The sequence below is a fragment of the Equus asinus genome, chromosome 4 (assembly GCF_041296235.1).
Source record: "Equus asinus isolate D_3611 breed Donkey chromosome 4, EquAss-T2T_v2, whole genome shotgun sequence".
NCBI lineage: Eukaryota > Metazoa > Chordata > Mammalia > Perissodactyla > Equidae > Equus > Equus asinus.
This window is the reverse complement of record NC_091793.1, coordinates 36471420-36492008: the sequence shown is the minus strand read 5'-3', so window position 1 is coordinate 36492008 and position 20589 is coordinate 36471420. Positions and strand designations below refer to the sequence as shown.

General features: G+C 38.7%; 1 protein-coding gene and 1 pseudogene across 4 annotated transcripts in view; both read left to right on the top strand.

Moving 5' to 3' along the window:
* NTN4 (netrin 4) overlaps positions 1-20589 on the top strand; it is a 111392-nt gene that overhangs the window by 38041 nt on the left and 52762 nt on the right. For all 4 annotated transcript variants that reach the window (XM_070507095.1, XM_070507094.1, XM_070507092.1 and 1 more), the window contains exon 3: positions 608-886. In XM_070507095.1, coding sequence (XP_070363196.1) covers positions 608-886 — 279 coding nt within the window. The remainder of the gene's footprint in view (positions 1-607; positions 887-20589) is intronic.
* LOC106837259 (aspartate aminotransferase, mitochondrial pseudogene) lies at positions 2902-4405 on the top strand (annotated as a pseudogene).

The window sequence follows — 20589 nt, the reverse complement described above, 5'->3', positions numbered from 1 at the left end:
AATTGCTTTCTAACTGGTCTTCCTGCTTTTATTCTTCACCCTTTACAATCCATTCTCTTCACAGAAGGGAGTTATCTTTTTTAAAAAGGCAAATTGGATCATATAATTCTCTGCCTATGACCTTCCGGCAGCTTCCCACCACAGTCCGAATAACTCCCACGGGCTTTAAAGGGTTCTATTCAGGATGTGTCTGCATCAGATCTGTCCTCCTCTCCAAATGCTCTCCCCTTGTCCCGTGGACTCCAGTCACACTGGCCTTGTTCTTCCTTGAATAAGCCAAGCTTAATTCCACTTCACGGCCTTCAAACGTGCTGCTCTTTCTGCCAGAACGTGCTTCCTCCAAGAACTCTGCACGGCTGCCTCCATCTCAAGAGTCGGTCTCTGCCGCTTACTCAATTTACACTTCTTCTGCATCCAAACAGGCAGCACATCTGTTCCTTGGAATAACAGGGCGACTCTTCCTCAGGTGTGATCAAGGTCAAAGTACCTCTTATCTTATCAATTGCAGATGACAAAAGGTATAAATCAAACCAGGACTATGTGGGGTAAACAATTCAGGATTTGCACACAGTCTTATGCACACATGGTATTTCTTTTTTCTTTACAGGTTATTTTCAGAGCTTTGTCACCACCGTATGATGTGGAGAACCCTTACGGTGCGAAAGCGCAGGAGCAGCTGAAGATCACCAACCTCCGTGTGCAGCTGCTAAAACGACAGTCTTGTCCCTGTCAGGGAAATGACCTGAATGCAAAGCCTCAGCATTTTACACACTATGCAATCTATGATTTCATCGTCAAGGGCAGCTGCTTCTGTAACGGCCATGCTGATCAATGTGTACCTGTTGATGGCTTCAGACCCGTCAAGGCCCCAGGAACATTCCACGTGGTATGTAACCAAGTGCACACCTATGAAAAACAAGTCACGAGTTCCCTTCAGCTTTGGGCGTTGGTAGTCTAAGTTCCCTTAAGGTTGGTCTGTGCTTGCATAGTACTTCTTCCTTCTTCCTCTGCCATTCACTCCTCCAACTCGTACCCATCCTAGAAAGTGCCTACTAACTTGTGTTTTAATCTTCAATTTTAGAATTATAGTCAAGTATGATAACCTGATTCTTTGGAAAGCATCCATGTCAGTTTTGAGTCCCAGGACCTTCAGATATAAAGTGTAAGATGAGCAGTAGGAGAGGTTGGCATAATCATATTAGTGGCATTATCACACAGAAGCCAGCTTTGACGGTAAGGTAAATGGGGACCATTGTAGAGTAGATTTTAAAGTGGAAAAAATAAGAACCTCAGTTTAAAGCCTTGTCTCTTTTGCTATCTGGCCAATAGAATGAATAATAATTCTCTGTGAAGAGCGGCCTGACCCCCTCTCACCCTAAGGCAGAGTTAAACTCTCCTCCAGGTTCACACGTCTTGTGCTTTCCTCTGAACTTTTGCTTGTCTGCATCTTCCAGGAGATCCTGAACTCCTGAGGACAGGGCCTGTGTGACCTTTGTATCCTCAGGACCTTGTGCATTACCTAAGCCAGAAGAGGGTGTTCCGTAGGTGTCTGAATGATAGCAACATAGGCTTAGAGAGATGATGAAAAATTACAGTCTTGTTTGTCCTCATATGACCTTCTTCCAAAAAAGATACAAAGTGGCCCAGACAGCAGGCACCTTGTTGGGCTGCATCCAGAGCTCCGGGTAGGAGTAGGCAAGGAGAAGGCAAGTAGGAGAGCACCTCAATTTTTTAATTTTATATTTTGCTCTGATACTTCTCATCAAAGCAAAATAAAAAAATAAATAACATTTAAAAGGCCTCAGAGCATCTGACTAGGACAGTGGCCAGAGAGTAACGAAAATAGAAACAATGCTGTTACTTCAGTGAATCTGGGTCTCTCCAGTTGAAGAAAATGCAACATTCATTCAACAAACACTAGTTTCCAGACACTAATGGGTCTTTGAACTAATATTGCTTTAAATAAAGGATGGGATAATTTGGTATATCTAAGTTAGTTGGGTTCAGGTATGATCCAAATAGAAAATAACCCAGAGATTCTAGAGACATGTCAACCTACTCGACTGTAAAACTAGAAAGTTTTTGTGAAGTAGAGTGCTAGTAAATTTTTGTCATTATATTTAAATGAATTAGTGAAAAGAGAACCTATAGGCGCAATGGACTGAATGGTTGTATCACCCCAAAATCCGTATGTCGAAACCCTAATCCCAGTGTGATGGTATGTGAAGGTGGGGCCCTCTGGGAGATAATTAGGTCATGAGAGTGGAGCTCTCATGAATGGGATTAGTAGCCTTAAAAGAAGAGGTCAGAGAACTAGCTAGCTTTCTGCCCGCCATGTGAGGACACAGTGAGAAATTAGCAGTCTGCAGCCTGGAGGACAACCCTCACCAGAACCTGACCATGCTGGCACCCTGACCTTAGACTTTCAGCCTTCAGAACTGTGAGAAACAAGTCTCTGCTGTTTATAAGCCATCTAGTCTTTAGTACTTTGTTGTAGCAGCCTGAACTAAGATGCTGGCCTTTTGTCTCCTCAACTGTCTCTTATAATTCAGGCCTTATAGAATCACTTCAGGGTCGAGTCCTGAGCAAAAGGACAGACACAAGCCTAGAGGCCCCCATAGCATGGCCCAGAGAAGCCATATTTGTGGGGTAAATGACCTGTGAGACAACCTGAATGGCTCTTATCAACCAAACTAAATTACCAGGCTCCCCAGAGACTTACAAAACATTTATCAGTATACATTTAAAAGGAATAGTTTTGTTTTCTTTTACTTTTTTAAGTCCTCTGAATGTAAACTGTCAAAGAGTGAGCAATGCTTTCTAAGGCTAAAGTGAAAATTCTAGAAATTCCTATTTGTTCTGCTATATGCAACAAGGGATAATTACCCCAAGTTATGAGACTTTTGCAAAAGTCTTGAAATACAAGAATTCTGTACAATCTTCTGCCAGCAAGAAAACTGTCAATCCATGAGCCCGAGCCTCCGGGTCTGCGCCTGCTGGCCGTCTGCTTCACTCTGCCACTACCCGCTGCATGCTTGCTGCCCACCATGGCCTTGCAGTGCTCTGGCTGCATCCTGTCTGGGGTCCTGCCGCCCTCCACCCAGGCCTCGCTGTGGCAACCTCTGCCAGATCCATCTCGGTGGGAGATGGGACCCCCAGATCCCATCCTAGGAGTCACAGGAACCTGTAAGAGAGACACCAACAGCAAAAAGATGAATCTAGGAGGTGGTGCCTACTGCGATGATAATGGAAAGCCTTACATGATCCCTAGCTTCCGGAAGGCAGAGGCCCAGATTGGTGCAAAAAAATAGACAAAGAATACCTGTCCATTGTGAGACTGGCTGAATTTTGTAAGGTTTCTGCAAAATTAGCCCTGGGTGAGAACAGCAGAGTGCTGAAAAGTGACCAGTATGTCACTGTGCAGACCATTTCTGGAACTGAGGCCCTAAGGACCGCAGCCAGTTTTCTGCAAAGATTTTTAAAGTTCAGCCGAGATGTCTTTCTGCCCAAACATCCTGGGAAAATCATACACCCATCCTCAGGGACGCTGGATGCAGCTACATGGTTATTGATACTGTGACCCCAAGACTTGTAGCTTTGACTTCACAGTGCTATGAAGGACACTTTAAAAATGCCAGAGCAAAGTGTTTTTCTCCTGCATGACCATGTCCACAATCCCAGGCGAGTGGACCCTCATTCTAAGCAGTGGAAGGAAATAGCAACGGTAGTGAGGAAACAGAATCTCTTTTCGTTCTTTGACGTGGCCTACCAAGGCTTTGCCGGTGGTGATGGTAACAAGGCTGCCTGGGCAGTGCGCCACTTCATTGAAGAGGGCATTAATATTTGTCTCTTCCAATCCTTTGCCAAGAACGTGGACTTATATGGTGACTGTGTGGGAGCCTTCACTGTGGTCTGCGAAGATGCTGATGAAGCCAAAAGGGTGGAGTGAGAGTTGAAGATCTTGATCCGTTCCACGTATTCCAACCCTCTTCTCAAAGGGGCCTGGATTGCCTCAACCATTCTGACAGCTGGATTTGTGGAAACAATGGTTGCAAGAATTGAACGTCAGGGCCAACCACATCATTAGCATGAGAACTCAGCTGGTCTCCAACCTCAAGAAGAAGGGTGCTCCCACGACAGGCAGCGCATCCCTGACCAGATTGGCAGGTTTTGTTTCACAGGGGTAAAGCCCGAACAGGTGGAGAGGCTGACCCAGGAGTTCTCCACCTGCACTGCTGTTCTTTTCCTTAGGCGTGAAGGTGTATAACTAGCCTAGATTTTCATCCTATTCTATTGCTTGATTGGCCATCAACCCCATCCTATCGGGATTTACTTATTTGAAGAATGAAAAATGTAATTTACTGCTCATCCCATACCCTCACCTTTCTTGGCAAAGAATAGCAGAGAGTAGGCAACTGCATCTTATTTCAGCATCCTCTTTAATGATTGTTTACTTGTCTCCTCTCAGGATGTTGCCTCTGCCTGATTGGACCGTGTACCTTCGTTCAGTGAGGTTGTGCAGTCACTCACCTCACATAATAGGTCAGGCAATGCAGGGTAGAACCAGGAAAGAGGATGCTCTTGGCTTTGTTTTTAACCTTTATGAGCTGCCAGCTGGGCTTAGGCTTCACCCTTCAGAAAGATAACCTCCATCTGCTCTAATCACGTAGACATTTTTTTTTTAAGATTGGCCCTGAGCTAACATCTGTTGCCAATCTTTTTTTTTCTTTTTTTTTCTTCTTCTTAAAGCACCCCCAGTACATAGTTGTATATTCTAATTGTATGTCCTTGTTCTGCTGTATGGGACGCTGCCTCAGCATGGCCTGATGAGCGGTGCTGTGTCTGCACCCAGGCTCCGAACTGGAGAAACCCTGGGCTGCTGAAGCAGAGTGTGCCAGCTTAACCACTTGCTCACAGTGCCAGCCTCTAATCATGTAGACTTATTGCATTCTGGTTTCTCTGTTACAATAAAGTTAATATAAACCCCCCCAAAATAAGGGGAAAAAACCCAATCAACCTATAAAGAGGATCTGCATAGCCAAGTAAAGGGGATTAGATAGTTGTGTTTTTCCATTTCAAAAGGATGTCAGAATGAGAAGTCTTCATCCTAGAAGACCCTATAGGATGGAAACCTCATTTCCTTGCTAATCTCAGGCTGCTTTGAAATGGGAAGCAATTTCTTTTTAAAATAATACTAGTTTTGTGACATCCTGCTACCCGGTTTTCGTATGGGTCTCTACCTCTGCAGGACTGGTGGTATCCCTGGTGCTGTGACTGCAGCATGTCCCGAAACCAGGCAAGACCAAGTCAAACCTGGTGCTGGGCCAGGTGAGGGGCAGGAAGCAGGCTAACTGGCCAAAGCTATGTTGGCCTCCAGGGATCCAGTTGCATGAGAATCCTTGCTGGCTGTACTCCCTTAAAAAAAAAAAAAAAAAAAAGCCATAAGCAATTGGACCAGCAGAGGCTTAGGGTTGGAAATGTGAGTGCTTCTGGTTTGAGATTTTTCCCATCTCTAAACTTAGGTGCATTTTATTTTTATGTATATTTTTTATGGATTATAAAGAGCTGGTATTAAATTTGGAAATGGTTGCCTCTTATGAAGGTGATGTTTTTATTACTATGATTGCTTACCTGAGCAAATTCCACATTAAAAGCATAGACGTTTTCATTTCCTTTTTTGTTGTTGTTGTTGTTGTTGTTTTGGTTTTTTGGCTAACTAGGGAGTAGATGCCCTAAGTAGAAGTTACATGGGTAGTTGGTAAAATAGCAAATGTTAGTATCATTAGGATGTGGTATAGACGGGGAAGTCTTGATTAAATGTTCAGCTGGTGCTTTCTAGGTCTCCAGCCCCTGCTCAGTCCTACAGAAATGCTTCTCAGTTCAATTTTCCCTACCACCAGTTCAAATTTCCCTCCAGAATTTGCAGACTTTCTATTGTCAAGAAGGAGGCAATCACTTGGGATCGTGTTGATACATTTATCAGTGGGATAAGATCCTCCTGGAAAAAAAAAGTTAGAAAATCTCTTGCAGGATAAGCTATCCAAATACTGCATCTAACTGACATCAGTAGCTAACTTAGAATGTGCAAGTGTGAGAATAGCGTGGGCATAGGAAAATGTCAGTTTGTGAGGTGACAGATGAAAAACCAAATAGCTCTCAATTATTTTATTGAAACTCATTCAGGTGTATTTCCTAGTTAAAGAGGACTATGAATTATTTCATATCATGTTTAGATCATTCTCACATGCATCCAAGACATTATTTTCATCAATATTATAACCACCCAAAGTTTAGCCATGTTTTCCTATCTTTACTCAATAATTTCTCAACCACTTTCCAAAAAAAAAAAGGCATAGTCTTTTTCCTCATTAAGAATATGGCCATAAGGTCAATTGTCCTCCCACATTTGTGTGTCTGTGAACACCATTCATTATACCTATGCAGCTACAAAAACTGGATTCACAAATTGTGCCTGCAGGATGGAAGGATAACCTCTTAAGAAATGCTGTTCTTTCACTAGTCAGCTCATCATGGGTATGCGGATAGGAATCGAACTTTCTTTAGCACAGTTTTTCTTTATAGCAGTCATTCTCAAAGTGTGGTCCCTGAACCAGCAGCATTAGCATCCCCAGGGAACTTGTTAGAATTACGAATTCTCAAGCCCTACCCCAGACCTACTGAATAAGAAACTCTAGAGATGGGGCCCAGGAAGCTGTGTTTAACAAGCCCTCAGGTGATTCCAGTGCTTGCTAAAATTTGAGAGCTGCTGCTTTATAGACTATGCCAATTTATCTGCAGTTTATATTGTGAGGATGAATAATTAATGAATCTGATTTTGTGGGCTAGACTTTTGGATGGCTGATGATAGAAGTTAATGGAAATGACACTTAGTCTGTTTCTTTTCTTTTCTTTTCTTTTTTGTGGTGAGGAAGATTGGCCCTGAGGTAACATCTGTGCCAGTCTTCCTCTATTTTATAGGTGGGACATCACAGCATGGCTTGATGAGCAGTATGCAGGTCCACGCCCAGAATCCAAACCCTCAAACCCTGGGCCGTGGAGCAGAGCATACAAACTTCACCACTACACCACCAGGCCTACCCCTTAGTCTGTTTCCTAAGCTAAAAGGGGTCATTTTCCTTTTTTGGGAGAAGGGAATAGGAAAAGGCATGAAGTGGGGTACAAGTGGGCAGCCTCATTTACCTTAAAACACTCCTCCTGTGTCTTTTAAAGTAGTACCATCTTTTCCATGTTTCCCCTTCTTCCCAGATCCATTTCTATTTATCCTTCACCAGTTCAATTTTTCCTCATCTGTTCATTTTACTGGAAGGCAAAACAGCACAGTGATTAAGACCCCAGCATGGAGTCAAATAGACCTGAGTTTGACTCACCACAGCGTTTACGAAGTTACTCAGTTTCACTGAACCTCAGTTTCCTATAAAATGAAGATAGTATCTACCTTATATAGTTATTGTGAGGATTAAAATAATATGACAGCCAGTGTCTGGGATATGGTAGACACTCCTTACACCGCTGTTATTATATTGTATTATTGCAGCCACTTCCACTACTTCTCCCAGATACACTTCTTCCCCAATAACAACAAAAATAAGTCATAGCTTATGTGCTGTTTGACATGTGTTCAAGGCTAGGGGTCTTGTGGCAAGGAAAACTACTTTGACTCCAGCCTGCTGGGATCCCAGAAATTATGTGAAGAGGAGATCTTAAGCTTTCCCTCTTTGCAGCTGGAGAAGACTGATTTAGTTGTCTTTTTCCTAGCGGCTGGTGATTTTACAGCTGTTGGATGATGGGTGGTAAAAAGAAGGAACATGGAGAGTTTCATGGTTTTACTAAAATATCATCCACTGAATAACACAGAAGCCTTAGAATACGGGGAGAATTGTTTAAATGCCTTGAGGTACACTTGGAAAGGTGGATTTTTCTTTTGTAATCAGAAACTCAATAGAAAAGAGTGTCAGTACTTTGACTGATATGTTTTAAATCTAAGAGCAAACATTGAGACCTGTGGGTTTGAGGAAAATGTTAGTTAGCTGCCTAGCTGTGTAAGGCAGGTTTTAGAATCATTCATATAGTTTCATTACAAAAGTTTTTCTCATCTGAACCTGAATGCATTTATTCATGTATTTATGTTTGCACATCTCACATGGCATGTTTCATCAATTCAGAACGGATTTAAGACCATGGTTTCATCTTCTTTTTAAAAATTCTTTACTGTACTGTGAATAAGCCAAAAATAATCATTAGAAAGCTCTCGCCTCTTCAAGGTATTAAGTAAAAGAACCATGGGTTTAAAAACAACCAATAAAGTTATTAAATAAGAATATTAATCAGAATTTTAACACATTTTTATATAGCAAAACATACATTCATGTTTGAAATGAACATCTGTAAATTAGTCTTAGGTCTTCTCAGCATTGAAAAAAATAATCATCATGGATTATAAATACTACTAATAGTTACCACTTATTGAATGCTTGCCATGTGCCAGGTCTTGTGCTAACATGCTAGAAATGTCATTGAGTTTAATCTTCACAACAACTAGACGATGTATCACCATCATTTTCTTTCATAGATGAGAAAGTGAGGCTTGAAAATGTTAAACGACTTCCCCAAAGTTAAGAAAGGGTAGAGCCACAGTTTAAATTTGCCTGTCAGACACCAAAGCTCAGCCTCTTTTGGCTATTGTTGTGCTGTTAAAGACTTAGATCTGAACAGGGTTGACGTTATGTCAAGAACAGAGAAAAAAGAGGAGAGAAAGGACAGAAGGGGCAAGGGAGAGGGGGGTGGGCTCAGAGGATTGATTATCATGGTGGCCCATGGAATCTAAAGTGAGCAAGGAGGGAAATGACACGAGAGAGCGAAGAGCATTCCCACCACCGAAGACTTACTGCTTTATATTTTATGAAGCACTTTCCCAGGCGTTGTTTCACTTGACCCTTACGACATCCCTGGAAGTTAGGGATTTTTATTTCTGTTCTGCAAATAAAGGCAACTGAAGTAGAGAGAGATTAATTTACTTGCTTGAAGTCACAGTGATAGAGTAATTAGTCCACACTGAGTTGTTCCTACCCCACCTCCTCCCCCAATAGGCTACCAAGAAAAAACTCTTATTAAAAAGACTCTTCTTGGCGCTGGCCCCGTGACCAAGTGTTTAAGTTTGCACACTCTGCTTCGGCGGCCCAGGGTTTCACTGGTTCGGATCCTGGGTGTGGACATGGCACCGCTCATCAAGCCATGCTGAGGCCGCATCCCACATAGCAGAACTAGAAGGACCCACAACTAGAATATACAGCTATATACTGGGAGGCTTTGGGGAGAAGAAGGGAAAAAAAGGAAGATTGGCAACAGATGTTAGCTCAGGTGCCAATCTTTAAAAGAAAAAAAAAAGTATTATAAAGACTCTTTTTATAGGGCTAGGTAAGCTACCTAAGTCATCTGCATTTTAATATGGAACCAGAAATTATCATTGATTCTCTCTTCTCTTCCATTCAACAACTAATGAAATGGACCAAAGGGAAGAAAGAAACAGTGAAAGCAATAAGTCTGGATTATCTACAAAGTAAATAATAATAAGTGATCATCTTGTGGGGGGATACACATCACCTTTGATGGGCATCTTTGGTTTTATTAGAAAGAGATATGGGTAAAGAAGAGATAAAACCAAATATGGGCATTAAAACCAAATATATCCATATTTGGTTTTGTTTATTACCAAAGTTTACTTCCATCTCCAGCTCTCAGTCATATCCACTGCTGATGAAAGGCAGCAGCAATCCTGATCATTTACTTGTCACGTTACATTTGGAGGAATGGGTAATCCTATCACCAAAGGGGGCACAATGTTCTACTCCCAATCTTAACAAAATATAAACCCTGCCAATTGGATACAGTTAGTGTGAGACCATCCTCAATCCATTTGAAAGTCTTGCTCTTCCTGTTTCAGTGTTCCTGTGTTATTATGGTATAGCTTTGCCAGTAGTCCCTTGGCAATGAGTAACTACAGATGCCGTGGAATGTGTACAGAATGTTGATTATACTTCATTTACTACCGTATGTTTCCTAGTAGAAGGGCAAGGCAGTGAAATATGTTCATGGCTGGAAATTATTAGTGTTTTGACTGTAAAACTTCCCAATGAATCTAGCCATATTTTTTCTCTATAGAGAGTAACATACTTTCTTTTAAAGGCCAAAGTTGCCTGAGATTACTCTTTTTGTTTGATGATTAGGGAACCAGAATACTTCAAATCTAGACGCATTACAAAATGTTTTTTATACTCATGAAAGAATTCCCTGCTGGGTTCTTTCAATTCCCAGAACATTTAAATATTTATTTATAGGCCTTTGACTATTTCACAGAGATGTTAAAGGATAAAAATACCTGAAAGCTAAAATGTTGGTGTCAGAGCTGACATCTCTAAAGGTGAAATATAAGCCAATAGAAAAGTAAGATTGATTCTCCAAAATGTAATATTTGTTTATTCAACTTTTCATGAACGTGCTTTGCAGAAATGAAACACATCTATATTTAGGTCAAAATTGGAGCATTGTGAAGATACAAAAATGAGGGGTTTTTAACAGGATTGAGCTGCTAGTCCTATAAATTTGGGAAGAAGCAACTTAAATTTGACATTTTTCTTACTAAAAAGTGCTCCTCAGATATTCAAGGCATATCTCACAGCACATTTTGTTATGAATATTTCCTTGTCAGTATAGCATTTTTGGTTCCATCCTGTGGATAGCTGTGAGATCTCTGGGTCTAGAAGGCCCAGTCTCCGAGTTTCACTGCTAATATAATGGTAGGGGCTGGGGTGGGTGGGGGAGGAGGAAGCTACATGGAAAGAGAAAAGCTGAAGTTACAGATAAAGATCTCACTTCTGGTTCGCCACCCCAGGTCTCATATCTCTATGGTATTTCATTTGTGCCTTGCCAATTTTGTAAGAGCTGGAAATGTACTTCAATTTGTCCTAAAACAATTACATTTGGTAGAAGATAAGATGTAATTTAAGCCCTTATTCCCTCTTACAAGAATTTTTAGTGACCAGACATATAAGGTTAAAATAGACACACACACACACGTGTGTAAATATATCTTAGTTCTTCCACAAAAAAGAGAAAATTCGCAGCCATTTCAAATTGTGAGGAAAACAAGGTCTGTTAATCTTGGCATTCAAACCCTTAATACTATAATTAGAACAACTGGTGTATTATGTCTTAGCAATGTAAATATTTTAATGGAATTAAAGAGTACATATGTGGGGATATAGGACTAGAGTATTTGTTAACTCATAATAAGATTATTTTTAGTCATGGAATTCTGATATCTTTTTAACTCTTCTCTCTAGCTGTTTAGATAGAAGGAGAAAACTGTGGTTTCAAAACCTAAAATATATTTTTAGCTTTCGGCTCACATATTAGAAATGGAAAAAATGATTACATTTGTTCCACTATTAAAATTTTACATATAATGCAAACAATTATGAAATTCGTAAGAGTAAACACTGATCAAGTGTCCTTTGTCTTTTATTTTTGCGTCTCTAAGGGCACCATTACGACATGTAACTTAGCTGGCTGGGTCAGCTCTTAGAATTCCTGAAGGGCAGTGGTTTCATTGTTTCCCACATAACGCCCTGGTAGACATTAAAATTAAAAAGAACATGGGATCATAATATTTCCATATGCTGAATAGAGGCTAAAGATGGAGTTGTAACATATTTATCTTTTAATTCTCATTCACAAGTTAATTCAATTCTCATATATAATAAAAAGAGAACTTAATTCTGTGGAATTACACAGGAGTAGGAATAGTGAAAATACATGGGTTCCAAACTTTGCCACCTCACCTCACTAATATGCAAAGCCAGGAACTACAGCCTATTTTGCCAAGCAATTGGGTTATTAGTGGTCTTGACACAAAACCCCAGTCATTCCTCAGGTCTCCCAGAGTCCCCTGTATTTCTCTTGATCAAAACATTTACCTCACGAGACCGGCTCCGTGGCCAAGTGGTTTAGTTTGCGCACTCTGCTGCCTCGGCCCAGGGTTCGGATCCTGGGCGCGGACATGGCACCCCTCGTCAGGCCACGTTGAGGCGGCATCCCACATCCCACAACTAGAAGGACATGCAACCAAGATATACAACTGTGTATGGGGGGGGGGGGTTGGGGGAGGTAAAGCAGAAAAAAAAAATTTACCTTACTATATTGTAATTATTTACATGTCCAACCTTCTCTATCTCCTAACCTATCTGCTTCTTTAATGGCAAATACAGGGGCATTCACAATGTCTAACATATAACAGGTTAAAAAATCCTGCATCAATATATGAATGAATGAATTAATGGCATTTTTAAAATAAGAGATTCCTTTCAGATAATAATATTAATATTAATGAAGATTCTTGATTGACTCTGTCACTCACCTGCATATTTTCTCTTTTAATCCTCAAACAAATATATGGGGCTGGATTTTTTTTTTTTTATACCTTATTTTATAGGTAGGAAACTATGTCTTGTTATTAAGGAACATGCCCAAGATTATTGAGAGCAGGGATTAGGAACCCTATCTCTCTAATTCCAAAATTTATTCCCTCTTTGTCACATTTATCCACATAATGCTAAGAAAAGAAACTAAGAAATCTTCAGTAGAGTTTCATGTACATTAAGGTGCTTGTTTTTTTCACTGTGATGATTATTGTGGTCTTATTAAAGCAGTAAGATAAAGACTAATAATATATTTTAACGTCACATTAGAGGAAAGAAAATACCTTCACACATGCTTCATAAATAAATGTAATGGTACAAATACTAGGAGAGTAAGACTGATTATTCCACCTTTGACCCAGCGTCACATTTCTTTGGAGAATAACTGACTTATCTTCAGTACTTCTTTTCAATTATTGGATTTCTGAAAATTGAGGCTAAGAAGAAACACATAGTGGTATCAGTCCTGATGTTGCCATTGTTTTTCGTAAAATATTTTTCAGGGTATGAGTGACATAAAATCTTTTGGAACTTTTTAATGTGATTTACTGAGTTGAACAGAAAAAATTATAGTAGAAATTCATTTCTATTTCGTATATATTGAATTTCAGTTTTAAAATGCCATTCCAACCTTAATTTATTTCTTTTTTTCTTAATATAAAAAACTTTAACAGTGCAACCACAAAACACTTGGTTTATAATTAAAATAGCAACCAAAACATTTATAAAGTAACTAAACATATGCCACTAAATTAATTTTATGCTACATGTTACATTTTTGTTGCTAAAGGACCTGATGTCACAAGAGATGTGTGAATTCATTCCACTTACATTATTTCTTCAGTTTCCTCGGATTATGGTGGATTGGATGGCTTTGCCAGGAAATTAAACTGTTTTCATGCAGTACATATCTAGGAAAGCTTCCTGTGTTTTAGATATTAAATAATAGATCATTATGAAGTTTAAAATGTTCAACCTTCGGGAATAAATTATTCCAATCAAACTTGCTCAGAGACCAAAGAGCTTCTATAGCACAAAGGTATCTTATAACAAATAGCTTTTTTACAATATTTCAATACCTCGTGTAGCCATCTTACACAAATTGAAAAGCAGAATGGTGAAAGTTATAAATATTAAGAGATAATCTTCCTTAATACATCAGCTATCCCTCAAGATAATAAATAATACTGTATTTCCACTTAATTTATTGTACTACATCTACAAAAAGATTTTTTTTCAAATCCCTCAAAACCTTCGTACTATGGAAGTTTAATTTTGCTTTTTAGTCAAAATAAAACCTTAAAATATTTTTGTCTAGACATTGCTAACCCAGCCATGATGGATGCACTATTTTTTTCAAACTATTAGAAGGAGCAGTTATACTTCCCTAATAAGGATAGAGAAGAGTGGTATATTCTTGGCTATAAAATTTTATTCTAGTAAAAAGCTAGGTGACTATATATTTTAAAATTCCAAGTCAGTTGAATATCAGAAAATCAGCCAATGTTAACACCATAATAATAAAATGAAGGATAAAAGCAACATGACCATCTCAATGGATACAGAAAAAGTTTTTGACAAAATCCAACATCCTTTCTTAATTAAAAAGAAAAAACGCTCAACAAACTAAGTATAGAAGGGAACTTACTCAACATGATAAAGGGCGCCCGTGAAAACCCCACGTTGAACATCATACGTAATGGTGGAAGACTGAACGCTTTCCCCCTAAGATCAGGAATAAAGCAGGGAGGTCTGCTATCACCACATCTATTCAGTATTGTACTAGCAGTCTTAGACAGGGCAATTAGGCAAGAAAAAGAAATAAAAGCATCTAGATTGGAAGCAAGAAATAAAACTTTCTGTACTCACAGATGACATGATCTTGCATTTAGAAAACCCTTAAGAATACACACACACACACACACAAACTATTATTGCTGATGGACAAGTTCAGCAAAGTTGCAGAGCACAAGATCAATATACAAAAATTGGTTGTATTTCTGTAGGCTGGGAATGAACAATTCGAAAATGAAATTAAGAAATTGGTACCCTCATATATTGCTGGTGGGAATGTAAAATGGTACTGCTCCTGTGGAAAATAGTCCAAAAGTTCCTCAAAAAGTTTAACAGAGAGTTACCATGTGACCCAGCAATTCTTGTCCTCAATATATACCCAAGTGAATTGAAAATATATGTCTGCACAAAACCTTGTAGATGAATGTTCATAGCAACATTATTCATTATTCATAACAGCCAAAAAGTAGAAACAACCCAATGTCCATCAACTGAGGAATGATATATCAATACGATGAAATATTATCCAACCACGAAAAGGAATGTAGTCCTGATACATGCTCCAACATGAATGAACCTTGAAAACATTATGCTAAGTGAAAGAAGCCAGACAAAAAAGACCACATATTATATTATTCTTTTTATATGAAATGTCCAGAATAGGCAAATCCATAAAGACAAAGTAAGTTAGTCATAGCCAGGGGTTGGAGCTCGGGGAAGAATGGGGAGTTACTGCTTAATGGGCACAAGGTTTCTTTTAAGGGAATGAAGATGCTCTGGAATTAGATGGTGGTAATGGTTGCACAACTTTTTGAACATACTAAAAACCACTGAATTGTATGCTTTAAAATAGTAAAACTGATGAATTTTATGTTACATGAATATAATCTCAATGAGAAAAAATCAATAGCTAAAAAACAAACAAACGAAAAACCCATGGCTGGTTGTAGAGAAATTTTACAGAATCAATATATTTCTTTTCAAGTCTCAATCATTAAGCTGTCTGTTTTAAAAAGCAATAGTTTGGGATGGATAGGTATTAAAGAAAAACAATTCTTTCAATAGCTGTAGCTGTTGTTTCTGGACGTATACAGATGATCACAGATTTCTTAATGACTCTGCATTCAGATAGAGTTGCCAAACAAGTGTAAGTTTTTAATAAATCAGTATTTCCACCTTGATCTTCCATATGAGCATACTCAATAATGAAAACGATATTTTAAGAGATTCACCTAGAAACGAACAATTTTTCAATAAGAAAAGAAGCATCTGAATGATTTAATTCAAAACAAAAGACTATGGAAGAAAACATGCCCTAGCAACTGGCTTCTTGTACTACAATCAGGGGCTCATTTATCTTAAACAAGTCAACTTTTGTAACACCCTCGGCACTGTATAGAATTCTGAGTGACAGTCAAACAGAGCTGTCAAGGGAGAAGGAAAACAGTGGGAAATGTGAACTAGAATAAATTAAAAAAAAAAAAAAACCTTGTAAGAGAATGCAGAATAGTCTGTGACAAGGAATTTTCCTTTAAAATAACCAGAAGCTATGTGAACGCATTGAGCACGTGAATGTCAATGGGGTGAAAAGTACTTAATAATCCCCCACAGCATTTCTAATAGCATTTACCTGGCCCCCAACTAATTATAAAAACCCATCTAAATCCTAAAAGACGTTGAACAAAACCCCACAAAACCCTCATTCTCGTGTCAAATGCTGCTTGACAGATAAGTTGCTTACAAAATGAGTTCTACTAGTTTTTGCCTTCACTCATTTTCCTGGGTTCTTACTTGATAGTTTGTGTTACTGGTTTTGACAGCATATTAGAAGTTATGTATTGTTAATTCCACTGTTGCTAGTTCTTTCTAAAATTATTAAAATTAAATAGGTACTAAGAAATTGAAATTGATATGATCCCTTTTTCCCTAGTCATTACATGTATATATATATAACTAATTAGTCATACTAGTCATCAGAGATTTTATTATAAAAAGTTATTTTAGGTGTTTGTGGGAAGGAAAAAAAAATCCTTCTGATGACATCACTGTTCTAAGATGTAGCCTCTAATATTTTTGGACTCTCTTGGGAGTTCTATTCCCTGTTCTTCCACTGCTTTGCGTTGTGACCTCGGAAAAGTTTAAGTACAAAAAAGACAAGTGCAAAGTGAAATTATGAAAATAAGACTTAACTGAGATTGAATGAAGAATAGAGATGGAATGGGTCAAATGGCTAGCTAGTAGATGTCCTAGTGACTCAACACAGTGACCAGATAGCAATTCGGCTTGAAAGGAGTTTCAAATTACTTAGCTGTATACTGAGATTAGTTTCCTTGTATAGCATTATAGGAAACTCAAAGTCTGCCTATAAGCAAGAAGTGCAGCAAGACTCTAATGATATTGGTCAATCTTCTCTGGCTCTGTATCTTGCGGCTGGAGAAATTGTGGCTACTATAGAGGAGAAAAAAGCTAATTTGATATTATAAATTAAGGAAGCCTTAGATACACTGAAATAAACATCTTTAAGTCAGAGCCTTACTTTATTGCCATTATATACATTCAAATCTGAAACCAAATTGTGTGTGTAACCTAACTCTATTCGCTTGCAGGATTCAGCTAAATAAATATATCTATTGGACAGATGCTGTTTTTAAAAGCCCAATAGTCAGGGGGCTGGCCCCGTGGCCAAGTGGTTAAGTTCACGCGCTCCGCTGCAGGCGGCCCAGTGTTTTGTTGGTTTGAATCCTGGGCGCGGACATGGCACTGCTCATCAAGCCACGCTGAGGCAGTGTCCCACATGCCACAACTGGAAGGACCCACAACGAAGAATATACAACTATGTACTGGGGGCTTTGGGGAGAAAAAGGAAAGAAAATAAAATCTAAGAAAAAAAAAAAAAAGCCCAATAGTCAGAAATAATTCTTGAAATCCACTGGAAACAAAGACCACATAAACTATGCAATGAAGTAATGGGAGGAAAAGAAAATTCTCTTAAGTTGGTAATAGTATGATCTTATCTAAATGTAATCTTCATAAGCCTCCTGGGCATTACAATTTTTAATTCAATGTTATTTGCATTGTTTTGGCAGAAATATTTATTACAGTCCCCACAAGAGAGATAAAGTGCCTGATGATACTGAAAAGAGGAGGCTAGTAGAATTAATCTTGTGAAAATATAAGACATTCAAGACTCATTTAGCTATATAAAGCATGTTGAAATTTTCCTTTTGGAAGTACATCCTCAAGTAGTCTTGATAGGAGAACTCTAGGTAACATGTGGAGGATGAGAAATGCCAGTGGTAAAGGATAAATTGTTAAAGGGTAAAGTCATGATCTTCACACAGATATAAAATGAACACATGTCAACAATTTTATTTAACTCAATTAATAAGGGACCAGTAAGACATTACAACTGGTTCAAAGGAAAATTCAAAGAACACACACACATAGGCAAATAAAGCATGTTGAAATATATGGACAAATAGATGCACAACAGGTCAGTAAGAAGGGCAATGATCAACTGCATTCTACAAGACACAACTGGTTTGCATTTCTCTGGACAAGAATTATTTGCATTATTAATAATTTTCTACAATCTACAGAGCTGTAAAATAGTTGAGTGACAATAAAAAGCAGAGATAGTCCAGAACACTCAGTCATCTTCTTGGGGGGGAAGGAGGGCATTTCAAAGTCTTTCACGATTTTTCTCAACAGGAAAAATATTATTTGTTAATTAAGGAGCTATGCAAAGAAAGGATATTCTGATAATGTGGTTTTTCAAGAAATGCTACATTTGAACCTCTTACACCCATGGTTATAAATAAAAGTAGTCTCTCTTCTTGAACTCATGAAAAGAAAGAGATTTGCTTTGTTCTAGGAAATCATTACTCTGAAGGATAAGAGAATCCTACCTAAAATTACTCAAGAACCTAAAATTTAAGCTATAGTGCTCACTAACAAAAAACATGCTGAGCCAATAATATATTTTAAAACCTTCTCTCATTTGACTTTTTAAGTGAGGTTATTTTATTAATATTTTTAAACTCAAAAGTGTTTTACAACTGATTTGAAAGGCCCAATTTATGCTTTTCTCAGCCCTGGAGCAGTTTCTGCCTTCCCTTCTGCTGATGAGTGGGTTTGAGGGTTTGTTTTGCTTTGTTTTGGTTTGGTTTTGACTGGTCATCTAATTTTCACAAAAGGGGCCATGATGTATGTTGAAAGATAAACCAGAAAACTTGATTTTCGTTCTTAGTTCTAGCTGTAATACTACAAAACGAAGATCTGCTGAACCACATCTTTAAGCAATCTTGGACTTGATGCCCACAATGCAAAGTACACAGATTTGGTAGCGTTTGGAAATTGTGTGTGTGTATATGCATGCTTCCGAATGCTCCTTCAGCTCCTGACTTCTTATGGTAAATAGCATGCAGAATGGCGCAAATAAACTGCCATTTAGGCATAAATGAAAGCCTTGGGGCATAAAAAATTTTGTACATGAAAAAATGGAAATAAGCCAGCAACTTGAATCTAGAAATCTCCCTGAATCTTTAGGTGTTATGCACTGTGTTTTCACTTACCATTCTTCATAAACTAAATTAAGACTGCCTGTAAAAGTCATCACAATACATGATATTACTATCTTTCCCAGATCATATCTAATAGGAAGAGTAAATAACATAAAGGAGGTACGTTCACAAAGAGCAAATCTTTAATCAGAGTTCATTTACATTCCTGTTATCATCTCCGTTTGTAAGTTTATTCACTGGAGTTTCCGATGAGTAAGACTTGTTAATGCTCACAGTGCCCAGAAATGCCCCAAGGAGGCATGGGAAGTTTCAGGGCACAGATAGGTTTTACACTGAATCAATGAGAATCTAGAAGGATTCTCTACCCCTACACGCCCTGAACTTATTCATGCCAGGTGTGGGAAATGAGGGCCAATCTTCCTGTTGTCAATTATCTTCAAAACTGCTAGGCTCCTCCCAGAGAGGAAGGGATGATAACTCTTATTATTGAGAGAATAATCCACTCAAGAACAGAACACCTAAAAATGGCTCACTTTGGGTCCAAACCAACCTTTGTCCTGAAGAGTTCTTCAAGGATGAGTTGGCTTGGGACACACCTATTTTATTTAGGTGACACCCTGAAGAGACTTGGCCTCAGCAGATCCCTCAAAAATCCTACTCCCCAGGGTCTTATGATAGCATAGTTTAGGGGTTAAGATTGTGAATCTGGAGTCAGACTGACAAAATTCAAATAGCTCCACCACTTAGTGGCTTTGTGATCTTAGGCAAATTAATTAAACTCTTTGGGCTTCGGTTCCCTCCTTTGTGAAATGGCAATAATGATTATGCTTACTTTATAGGGTTCTTGTGCAAATCCAATGAGTTAATATTTGTACAATGCCTAGAACAGTGCCTGGTATGTAATAAGTGTACTCAATATTAGCTACTACTATTATTGTTATTATTTATCATCACCATCATTATTGTTATTATTTCCACTTCCCTCCATGACTAACCCATGTTCCTTGGGCTTACAGTGGGCCTCCCAGGACAACCATAGATGACCACTACACATAAGAACATATTTACCAACAGCCCTTGCCCAGGGGTAAGCCAGTATACCCCTTTTAGGAAGCACCCTGGACAGCTGAATGTCTCAATTCTACTCTACCCCAAATACTGCTTTGTGACAAACAATTGAAAGTATCCTGTTCCCACTTCAAATGCATAATTAGCACCCTGCTTTGTTGGCAAGTTTTTAAAATGAAACTAAACTCAATAACTAAGGTTCTCAGTGCTCCATTAAATATATATTGGCTGAACGAAGAGAATGAACACACATTGATTGAAACCCTATTATATGCCAGTTACTAGGGATTCTAAGAATTTTAAGCCACTGTTTCTCCTCTACCAGAGCTTACAATCTAGTGGAGAGGCCAATAAATAGGCGATCACCATACAGCGTACTAAAGGCAGTTTTCTTATGAAATTTGCATTGGCTCCATTCATGCTTTTTTCCAGGGCTGTCAGCCAGAGCAAGGTTCTTGGCAAAGTAGTGAAGTAGGCACAGTTTGTCTTTGGCTCCTTCCCTCTCTCCTTAAGACATGCCTTTTCCCTCCATCAGGAAGGCACTTCTTCTTCTAGGCAACTCTGAGTCCACTTCTAGCATTGAGAACAGATGGTTATAATCCCTGCTGATATGTTTGTTGCTAATAATTTAAGGACTTGCCCCTTCGGAGGGTAACTGCATTTTTGTGGGGAACTCCTGAACCTAAAACACCATTCAGGAGCTCAAGGAA